The sequence below is a fragment of the Maniola jurtina genome, chromosome 17 (genome assembly GCF_905333055.1).
Source record: "Maniola jurtina chromosome 17, ilManJurt1.1, whole genome shotgun sequence".
NCBI classification, from domain to species: domain Eukaryota; kingdom Metazoa; phylum Arthropoda; class Insecta; order Lepidoptera; family Nymphalidae; genus Maniola; species Maniola jurtina.
In genome coordinates this window covers 6,483,046-6,494,428 of record NC_060045.1, presented here as the reverse complement: position 1 = coordinate 6,494,428, position 11,383 = coordinate 6,483,046, and the positions used below count along the sequence as shown (strand labels likewise).

At 35.4% G+C, this 11,383-nt stretch overlaps 1 protein-coding gene across 1 annotated transcript; it reads right to left on the bottom strand.

The window, feature by feature from the left end:
• Nucleotides 1-1,642: 1,642 nt before the first annotated feature.
• LOC123874031 (pickpocket protein 28-like) lies at nucleotides 1,643-9,671 on the bottom strand. The gene is made up of 14 exons (XM_045919189.1): nucleotides 9,629-9,671; nucleotides 9,259-9,450; nucleotides 8,525-8,654; nucleotides 7,945-8,066; nucleotides 7,378-7,480; nucleotides 6,798-6,949; nucleotides 6,598-6,715; nucleotides 5,937-6,029; nucleotides 5,495-5,634; nucleotides 5,146-5,276; nucleotides 4,607-4,666; nucleotides 4,058-4,280; nucleotides 2,660-2,833; nucleotides 1,643-1,721 (listed from the first exon to the last, which is right to left on the bottom strand). The coding sequence occupies exons 1-14, from the start codon at nucleotides 9,643-9,645 to the stop codon at nucleotides 1,643-1,645; spliced, it is 1,734 nt and encodes a 577-aa protein (XP_045775145.1). The 5' UTR covers nucleotides 9,646-9,671.
• Between the last annotated feature and the right edge of the window lie 1,712 nt (nucleotides 9,672-11,383).

The following is an 11,383-nucleotide window of genomic DNA, read 5'->3' as shown; positions in this document are numbered from 1 at the left end:
TGGTGGTAAGTGATGATGCAGTGTAAGTTGGAAGCGGGCTAACCTGGAAGGGGTATCGCAGTTTTCATTAAACTCCTTTGGTTTCTACGCGGCATCGTATCGGAACGCTAAATCGTTTGGTGGTACGGCTTTGCCAATAGGGTGATAACTTGCTACGGCCGAAGCCTCCCACCGGACAAAAATTTTACATACAATTTGCAATATATTAGTATCTAAATTGATTTATAAACATTGACCATAAGTAAACACGATGTAGCTCTGTCACGTAGATGAAGCATATACTTAGTAGATACATCATCGACAAGTGTAAATTAAAAATTTATAACACCCCCGACAAGTAAAGGTTACAGTAACTAGAAAAGACCTGATATCTTGCAAACGGCTGAACCGATTTTCTTGGACTATTCCGCGCCTACGATCCAAAGTATCTGAGTTTTCCAAAACATCATTTTCAAATAAATAATTATGTATCTAGGCAACGTCCATCTTGACAGCTTGACATTTGTCAATTGACATAATATTATGAACCTAAGGGTTATCTAACCTTCTTTTCTACAAGGAAACTAGAAAAGAGCTCATAACTCTTAAACGGCTGAACCAATTTTTTTGGATTATAGCTAAGAACACTCTCGATCAAGCCACCTTTCAAACAAAAAAAGTAAATTAAAATCGGTTCATTCGTTTAGGCGCTACGATGCCACAGACAGATACACAGATACACAGACACACAGATACACAGATACACACGTCAAACTTATAACACCCCTCTTTTTGGATCGGGGGTTAAAAATGGGAACACAGGCGAGTGCACGTGATTTGCCACCACACACTCAACGTATGTACACGAAAATGAGGACGAAATGCACTATGCAAACTTCAGTAAAGTTGGCAAAATAAATGAGTGACTTTAAAAAACCTTAAAATCTTTCAGGTCTTTGAGATCGTGCTCTGGAAAATATTGTGGAAAAATACGTTTAGAATTTCTCTACCTATTTGATGTATTTTGTCGTTCTCCACCTATTTATTCTAGCGTTCGCAGTTTGAATATTTTCTCTTTTGCATTTATGATTTTAAGATACCTTCAACCAGGGAAATGTCTTCAAAAAATATCCTCTATCTGATTGCTGTACAAGGATATCATTGGACTGTAACGACCAATACAAAAGTCAATCTATCTGTAATCTGTCGATAAGTAACTTAGCGACGTAGTTATGACGAAAATTATATGGGGTTTTGATTATCCTCAAATTACTAATTGATTTCGACCGGTCACTGAGCAAAGTGGCCCTATTCTCTTACTTTCAAATGCATAGATCTTACCATAAAAAGATTAACTGATGACTAAATTGACCTTTCGACAGTTTCGCATGGTTAGAATGAATAAAAAACAAGCTTGTTTAATTTTTTTGCGGTAAGACATTGAAACATAATCTGTTTGTTATTCATTTTCAAAAATGTTTTTATTAAAAAAATCAAAGAAACGCCATCCCCATAAACCCATATTTTTTTTTTTGAAAAAATGCCTGTAGATTGATTTAAAAATATTGTAGATTTTCTAATTCTCGATATAATGTACCAACCGGGACTATAATATAAGCGAGAAAAATTCGAAATGTTATGAAGAACATAGTGCGACTTCCAATCAATATTTCTCTACTGAACATTCGTCTTCATTAGAATCAACACGATTTTTAGCTTCAATTTGCCGCTGACGGTAAGCCCTGTAAAAAAATATAAAAGTCAATAATCTTATACATAATATAAAAGCGAAAGGTCACTGACGTACTTGCTTACTGATCTCAAAAACTATTATACGTATAAAGCTATAATTTAGCAAGTAGGTAGTTGATAGTTAAGAGATGTCAGCTAAGAAAGGATATTTGAAAATTCAACCCCTAAGGGGGTAAAATAGGGGTTTGAAGTTTGTATGAAATTCCTTTGTTTATGGAGTTAGAAACACAAAAATGCGCACTTAGATTAATAATAATAAATAAAAAACACGTACATCAAATTTTTTTGAATATTATCTTTTAAGGGTGGTAAAATAAGGGATGATAGTTTTTGCTGAATTTTTTTATTTTGAAAATAAGTTTCTTTTAGGGCGTAAGTATCAGGTTAGAATTTTTTTTATTCAAATCTACCCCGAAGGGGGTAAAATAGGGGTTTGAAGTTTTTCATATGGAAACTCCATAAGGGACAACGGGATTCTTTGAAACTTTTCTTATAATCCGCAATATATTCCCATAATAATTATAAACGCCAAAGTGTGTATTTCTGTCTGTTTGTGGCCACCTAACGTGTAAACTAATGAACTGATCTTAAGAGGGGTCTCTCCGTCACTCGCTCCATACAAACGTAGTTCTAATTTCAGGCACAGATATTAGTTTCTACAATATGTCCGCAAAATTTCATGGACTTTAGTTGTTTAATATTCAAATGAAATTGGAACTACGATTGTATGGAGTAAGTGACGGAGAGAGCCCTGTTAACCTACTTAGGTTTTTGTTTTTCGAGCTCGAGTCAATCCTATAATTAGCGATTACCGCATTTTCAAATAGCTCAACATTTAATTAGAGAGACAATTTGAAAGTATGTGACAGAAATAATATGGCAAAAAGAGGTGGACTGTTATAAATATGTTATTTAAGATTCTTCCTACCTCAGAATACAGAAGTATAAAGTTTCGAAGACATTGATCACAGAAAATCCCATGAAGAGTCCAAGAAGTCCACCGCAACTAGCAAGGATATCTGAAGTGCTGTACAGTTCTGATCGTTTTGATATATCGAATTGTGATCTTTTAAAAAATATCACTACAGTGGATACTTTAGACCTGTTACAAAGTAAAAGAATCGAATTAGTTTCATTGCTTGCCGATTTTTGTACGTCGAAATTGCATGGAAATAATCAGCTAGATATAATATGGCTAATGTAACTTTTGATTTGATCACATAGAGAAACTACGAGCATAGCCCTCTCTGTCGCTCGCTGAGGGATTCTGAGCTATCTTATGGGTTTATTGTAATATAAGTTGCTTAAATCTAAATATATAATAACATTAGCTGACCCGTCAAAAAAAAATTGTTTTGGATTCTAATGTCGATAATAACGTTTACTCCGATTTTTTGAAAAATCGGAGGAAACATTATTATTTCAAAAAATTTCAAAATATTTTTAATGTACAGAAATCGTCCAGTTACAGTTTTATTATAAGTAAGTACCTACTATAGAAAAGTTGACTGACTGACTAATCTATCAACGCACAGTTCAAACACTGGACGGATCGGGCTGCATGCAGATATCTATTACGACGCAGACATCCGCTAAGAAAGGATTTTTAAGATTGTTACCCCTAAAGAGGTAAAATAGGGGTTAGAAATTTGTGTAGTTCACGCGGATAAAGTTGCGGGTATAAGTTAGTTTTTTTTTCCTCTCTCGTCTGGCTTTACAAAGATTAGCCAATGTCAAGTTTGTAGTTATTTGTATAACAAGTTAAACTATACAAGTATGGACCCCGTCTGTGCCGGCGCTCGTCGACATACGCACGGCACCCCCTTAGAGCGCTTTCCAGTCAGTTTTAACAAAAAAACACTCCAAAAAGGCAGAGCACGCCCGCCAGCTAACACCAACACAGACGAAGTCCCATAAGTTAGTTATTACCAAAACTATTTTAATCAATTGCATGATTTAACAGGGCTCTCTCCGTCACTCGTTTCATACAATCGTAGTTCCAATTTCATTTGAATATTAAGCAACCAAAGTCCATGAAATTTTGCAGACATATTCTAGAAACTAATATCTGTGTCTGTAGTGTTTTAGATTTTTCTAAAAATATGTAGTTTTAAAATTACAGGGGCTCAAAGATTTGTATGAAATTTTTTAAGACCGCGTAACTTTGAAACCGAATATTTTAACAGAAATCTGGAAAACCACAGACATAGATATTAGTTTCTAGAATATGTCTGCAAAAGTTCATGGACTTTGGTTGCTTAATATTCAAATGAAATTGGAACTACGATTGTATGAAACGAGTGACGGAGAGAGCCCTCTTAAGTACCTTTTATATTTATTAAAAACGAGTAATTGAATGGCAGATGTAATTTGTGTGAGATGCTTCTGATCTGTGTCAAGTTCTAGCTGCGATATTTCTGACTCGTACGATATTGAAGTACAAGTGGACAGACACATGCAGTCGTTAGCAACTTGAATTGCTTCTTCAACCGTAACGTTACTACTTCCTGGTTCCAACTTACTGTTAACTCTCAACAGATATAGTTCAACTGAAAAGAAACTTTAGATCATAATCATATTCTTTATTTGCTGAGTACAGGTACAAAAGGTGGTACAAAGAGCATACCTACAATGAGTCCAATGTATTCAACCATTTCTGGCATGCAAATTAAGAAATAGGTACTAATGTCAATTATTTTCTTAAAAATGAGTAGATTCGAGTTTTCTATGGAAAACGCTGGGGAGCGCGCTATGGGTTACTTTTCTTAAGTAAAGTCGTTTTCCATAGAGAACATTATGAACAGGATAGCAATACATTGAGACCTGTTACTTTATTTTAGTTTAGAAAAATTTGTACTAAATACTGCATACTAACTTTCTGCGTTGTTTGAGCAATTTCGACTTCCAATATTGCATATCTTCATATCAGGACCATCTACGAGAAGAGGAAGAGAAAGTTATTCAGAGTACATTTTAACATAGTTTTATGGAACTGTAGATCAATTATCTGTATTAATAATAGAAAAACTGAGTGACTCAGATATCAATGTACAGTTTAAGCCAGTGGGTCTTAAAACTTGAGATTTAACTTGTAGTAGTAATATATCCACAGCTGAGGGAATTCAATTATCTGTGAGTATAACGTAGACTCCCAGTCCCACAGAAAATTTAAAGTAATCCCACCCTTGTGAAGCCAGGGCTTGCTTTCCTTGCACTTGCTTTAAAGGTAAAAAAAAAACATGGTGAGGAAACCTGCATGCCTGCGAGTTCTCCATAGTCTACTTAAAGGTGTATGAAGTATGTCAATCCGAACTTGGCCAGCGTGGTAGACTACTTATTATGTGTGTATAATTTACTGTATTTACTATATTTCATTAGCTTGATAAAGACATCTTAAAAACGAACCAAACTTACGTGGCATACTAAAACCTACACAACCACACCTCGCATAAGTAAAATTGGTCAAGCATTCAAATTCACAATTGGATTGCGTGTACAGTTTAAAATATTTCAGGTTGCGTTCTCCCGTAAAATAGCACTGACGTCTGTAAAGAAATATTTAACTGTAATATAATAATCGAAGTTTTAATCTCTGAAACATTATAAAAATAAAACTACTTAATAGTCACACAGGGTGGGTTTCCATTTAGAACTAAAAGTTAAAGTATTATTTAGTGCTTTTAGTAATAAAAGTATATTATTGCATTCAACTTCGTTATAATATTATGTAGTTTGTCGGGGAAGATAATAAATAGGTAGATACCTGTCTGGAGGAAAAACTCTTAATCCGTTGGATGTAACTATTTTCTTTGGTGTGAAAGCTATTGTTACTTCTTCGTAAATTGGAATTCGAATGTACTGCTGTGAAAGACGCGGTAGCTCGGTTGGGTGATGAAGTAATATCTATAAAATATAAATTGAATTATTGTAATGATTGTAATGGTAAAAGTTGACATTGATTAATTATTATCCATGGACCTTCTGCTTGATTTTACTGGTAGATAGTGTCACGAAAAACAAGCACACTTTCGCATTTATGATATTGGTAGTGATTTACTCTATTTCCTACTGATGGTATACCAAAAAAGGGTTGAGGCCACGGTCTGCCACGCTGGTCCAATGCGGATGGACAGACGACCTTCCCGTACTAGTTCAGCCAAGTACAATTTTTAAAATATTTATCAATTAAAAAAAAAATTGATTACCTTAAACCCTGATACCATTCCCATGCAGGCCGTGTCTAAACCTTCTACATCCTCGCCCAAGAATAGTTTTAAACCGGCTTTTGCACCAGCACCCTATCACCATATTTATAAAATTTATTATCAATAGTAGGTATTTTACATGCATAATAGTGATTTTTCAAAACAAGAAACAAGATTGAAGGTTGAAATATCAGCGAATAGGAACTTATACCAGTAAGCACTAGGTCTAGAAACTTTTGCATGGTGTTGCATGGACCATGCGGTCAACTCTTCTTATTAAGGTAGTAGATCTCTAATTATTATTAGAAAACATTTTGAGATATTACAACCAGGTCTTTAAAATTTTAAATCTGCGCAGACGAGCTGAAGAAAAAGTTACGTAGTAAAATATTATAATTTTTCATCTTTCCTTAGTAACACTTACAATGGACTTCGTCTATGTTGGTGTTAACTGATGGACGTGCTCTGCCTTTTTGGAGTGTTTTTTTTTTGTTAAAACTGACTGGAAAGCGCTCTAAGGGGGTGCCGTGCGTATGTCGGCGAGCGCCGACATAGACGGAGTCCATAGTTGTATAGTTTAACTAACTTGTTATAAATAACTACAAACTTGACATTGGCTAATATTTGTAAAGCCAGACGAGAGAGAAAAAAAAACACTCACAATGCTTCTCTCTGGGTATGTTGTTTCCGGAGCGTCGCGAGCGTACCCTTCTTTTGGTGTCCACCCATTCAATCTTGTTCTACTCAAACTGTACATGTACTTGTAATCGGTGTTCAAGCTTGTGAAATAGTAAAATTTTGTTAGTACTTCCTACTTTACTTACATTCATTTGTATTTAAGTATTTATCAAGAAGACTTACTTATCAGTTTGAAATAAATCTTCGGGTCCAATCGTATTAAAAGTATAGCAGACTCCTTCTTCAGTGAGAATGGGTGTAAACATTTTCTGACACCATCTTCCTTTACCCTTCCAATTACATCTTAGTATGACACTAGATAATTCTGGTGAAGCCTATAAAGAAGTATTATTGTTTACCTATTGACTCTAATTTTCAAAATATGTATCACCAAACCGAAAATCTATATGAGACGCATATGTTTTGTTAGTATTGAAAATGCATTTTAGCAGCATCGAGCGCACCGTAAAAATGCGTAAGCGGAAAACGCATTAGCGCAATTTCAGCTCATCATCAGCATTTTGTTGAATGCGCTTTGGAGATATTTCAAGAATACAGGTGTTCTCACGATGATGTCCTCTATGTTAAAGCAAATAATATTTACTAACTTCGAAATAACTCCGAAAAGTCAGAGGTGCGTGCCCGGGATCGAATCTTAAAACCTCGAAATTAGGAGGCTGACGTCAGCGCTTTGAAATTCACATACGTATCTAGTTTCTCTATGGCTTTTTTTGGCATAAAGAGATACTTACCTATCACTTACCTTTCTTATATTGCTCACAGTCTCATTGCCAAGTGAGAATCTTTGCCCTTCTAATTTAGTATCAAAATCGCAAATTAGGTTCATATCTTGGTACATGTGCAGCCTGTAATAAAATATTACTCTGAGAGCTAAACTCTAACGCCCAAGGCACACTGTCAGGGTGAATTGGATCCGAAGCACAGCAATGTCTTCTTACCGGATTTTCACAACGGAAAACTAATTTTGTAAACTACTATCTATGTTAACATATATTTAATTATTATATTAAAAATATTATCGATAGCAATAATTGGAGATATGTACTTCGAACGAAGATGTCACATATCCATTATCCATACATACTCGTAGATACGTAAAATCAAAGAGTTCTCACCAGATTTTTGAAGAGCCTTTACCTACTCAAATGTACGAGTACCTAAGTGGGAATCATTTATTTGCTACAGACATAGCTCGCGTCTTGGAATTAGATATAGGCTACTTTCATCCCGGAAAATCCAAGAGTTTCCACTGGTTTTTCAGAAAACTCTAAATCTAGGAAATAACTATAAAATTAACGTAAGTACTCACTGTTTTTCTGTAAAGTTTCCGTACGTTTTATTGTTCTCGTAGAGGTCATTGTACTGTGTAAAAGAAAATACACTCGATTTTATTTTCCTTTCTGGACACACCGTTACCGCTGGGAATGGAATCTAAACAAAGTATTATAATATTTAAACTAAATAAGTAGCTCAGAAAAAAGGTCTGCATTCTAAGCTTTCCAAAAACGATCAAATCATGTCCGACACTCTATCTTGTGGGGCAACACACAGATTCAACCTTTTTACAGCGTCTTCGCCGGCGAAGACGAAGTCCCCGATTTCTAACGTCCGCGTAATCCGGACGTGAAACTCACGCCACGGCCTCGGGAGCGTACGGACTAAATGGATTGGTTGGTCCCAACACAACGTCATCCTAAGCCGTGGCCCGAGCCACACAGGAAGCGACCTTAGGCGGACGTTGCCCCCCGACTCTCCAATTATTTCTTCGAGCCCTAGGGCTCACCCCCAGGTGAAAGCCTCGCGCTCGCCACCCCATCCGATGACGCTGTAACGATCAGTGCGCAGGAATCTCAATCCAAAAAAAGTATTAAGTATAAAATTTTATTTACCTTATATATTGAATCGGCGTTTTCAGTTAATAGAACGATGGCGGGGCTCTTCATCCATTTCCAATAAGACTTCCAAATTAGGCAACCGCAATACGAGAAACATAGTAAAAACATAATAAGCCAGACTATTCTGCAATTTCATTTATTATTAAAACCTAAAAAGCTTCCATATCTCAACGGGATTCAAGGGAACTCAGATAGATCGAGTAATGAAATGTTTGATGATAACGTGCAACTGTTGGGAAGACCTTTCCCAACAGTTGGACGTGCCTACCTTCACCGTTAGAAAGCTACTTTATCTAAAAGTAACATAAGGTGTAAATAATGAGTATAAATATATTAAATTCCACCCAAGCGAAGCGCCATTATTAATAACTCATAATTTAAAAACCCCGACGCAAAAACCTCCATAAGAAAACTAGAAAAGAGCTGATAACTTTCAAACGGCTGAACCGATTTTCTTCAATTATAGCTAAGAACACTTTCGATCAAGCCACCTTTCAAACAAAAAACTAAATTAAAATCGGTTCATTCGTTTAGGAGCTGCGATGCCACAGACAGATACACTCGTTAAACTTATAACACCCCTCTTTTTGGGTCGGGGGTTATCAAAAAAATGACAGTTAATTCTAAGTTTTCGCTTTCTTAAAAAATCAAAACTAGCTATGTAAATATGCAGAAGTTGGAAAAATTCAATACAAACTTTACTTGAACTTTTCTTTAAACATGCTTACTTTTCGATTGGAGTTCTTTCTCTCTCGTTAACCTCCTTCGAGCTCAGATTGAAGTTGTCAAAGCACTTCAACAAGTGTTGTGTGATCGACTTCTTTTTATTCCGTTTAACTTTTGTTGTTTCTACATCATCCGGCTGATCTTTATCTTGCTCCAAACTTGCCACTTCAATAATATTGATATCACATTGATTTCTAAGAACACAAAAATAACTAAGTAAGTATGTACCTGCCTAAATAGAGATAGAATTTGAATTTTCTGTGAAAACTTTTAGACTTAGATAAACCTATGGCTAAAAACCACACACTATATTGAGAATAGATCAAAAAAGTCGTACAAATATTTGAAAACGATTATCTAGACAACATTTACCTTAATTGTACTTCCATGTTCTAATAGGTAATTTAAGTCCTAGTATTCAAGACTGACTGTGAATTTTTTGTCCAGTTGTAATTTTTTATAGTTAAATAATAATAAGTCCCTAGGGGTAAAAGGCTATGTATGTGTCTAGCCAGTAATCGATTTGGGTCATATTGTAACTAATTATATCCCGCTTGGCCTTGTTGCATACAATGTTTTTCATAATAATTAGATAATAATTATCATGAGGTCACCCTTGTTGCGAAAAATGTCTGACCAAAATCTTTTCCAATTATTCAAAAAGGTTAGTCTATTTCCCAGTTTATTCATTTTCAAGACGAGCTTAAACGATGCGAAGCATACAAAACGACGGCAAAAAGTTATATCTACATATTCTAAAATGCTATTACAAATTCTGTGCTGGCTTATCTACCCAGGTAAAATAAAAAACAGAAAAAAAAACAAAGAAGGTGGTGCAACGGGCAATATCTCGTAAAAATTAAAAACTAAACTCTAAACATTATTTCCTTTAATAAGCATAACACTACCGGCAAGCTATTACCACGCTCATGTGCTTTTGCATTCATACACACGTACAATATATAAGTAAGTACAGTACATAGATTTCTATGAGATGAATCTATAAACGAAGCCACGAGCAAAGTCTCCTTGTTTTATATTCTTGACTTCTTATAGGTATCACTATAGTAGGTACAATACTACTGGGAATTAATAATACATGAAAAAACAACAACAGGGAAGTCCCTTAGCTCTTTCGCTCCACCGGAAATGTGTAAAGTGGATCATTTTCTGGGGAATGAAGGATAGGCCGTTATCCATTTGCGCTGGTTAGGATTGCTGTAATTTCGCCCGACTTTCAGCCATACTGCCTTTTAATTTGCGACTCTGCGTGACAATTACAAGATTCCGAAAGAACAATTTAAAAACTTTAGTAACTTTGTAGCTACCTTGTTGCTGACTGCACCTGTACTTACCTTGGTTGCAATTTAAATCAAATTGGCATATTATGTTAATGATATGCCAATATGTTATGTATATGTACCTACGCGCCTTTAAACCTCACAGTTATTACTGAATCTAGGAAGCTTTGAAACTTTCGGAAGAGTTAAAAAAATAGAAACCCAACTATGTAGTAGGCGAGTCACCTGATTTGCCTTAAATCGTTGCAAACTATACAGACACCAATGGCAGTCTTAGGTGTCAGAGGCTGAGGTTGACATCTATAGAGCGCACTTTGACTTTGCTTACACTAAGTTCCAGTTAAAACGAGACAGACTTATACCAGTGGTATACCGCTGTCTCATTTTAACGGTGTCTTAACAGGGCTTTCTCCGTCACTCGTTTCATACAATCGTAGTTCCAATTTCATTTGAATATTAAGCAACCAAAGTCCATTAAATTTTGCAGACATATTCTAGAAACTAATATCTGTGCCTGTGGTGTTTTAGATTTTTCTAAAAATATGCAGTTTTAAAATTACAAAGGCTCAAAGATTTGTATGAAAATTTTTAAGACCGCGTAACTTTGAAACCGAATATTTTAACAGAAATCTGGAAAACCACAGACATAGATATTAGTTTTTAGAATATGTTTGCAAAATTTCATGGACTTTGATTGCTTAATATTCAAATCAAATTGGAACTACGATTATATGAAACGAGTGACGGAGAGAGCCCTGTTAAGCCTGAGCAAAGTCAAAGTCAAGTCAAGCACTCTATAGATCTCATCCTCAGATACTCTGGCTCA

Coding starts and splice junctions, on each gene's coding strand:
- LOC123874031 (XM_045919189.1), bottom strand. Junction 5,635..5,936: donor GAATGGTATCAGGGTTTAAG/GTAATCAATTTT, acceptor TATATTTTATAG/ATATTACTTCATCACCCAAC. Junction 5,277..5,494: donor AGAGTTTTTCCTCCAGACAG/GTATCTACCTAT, acceptor ATTTCTTTACAG/ACGTCAGTGCTATTTTACGG.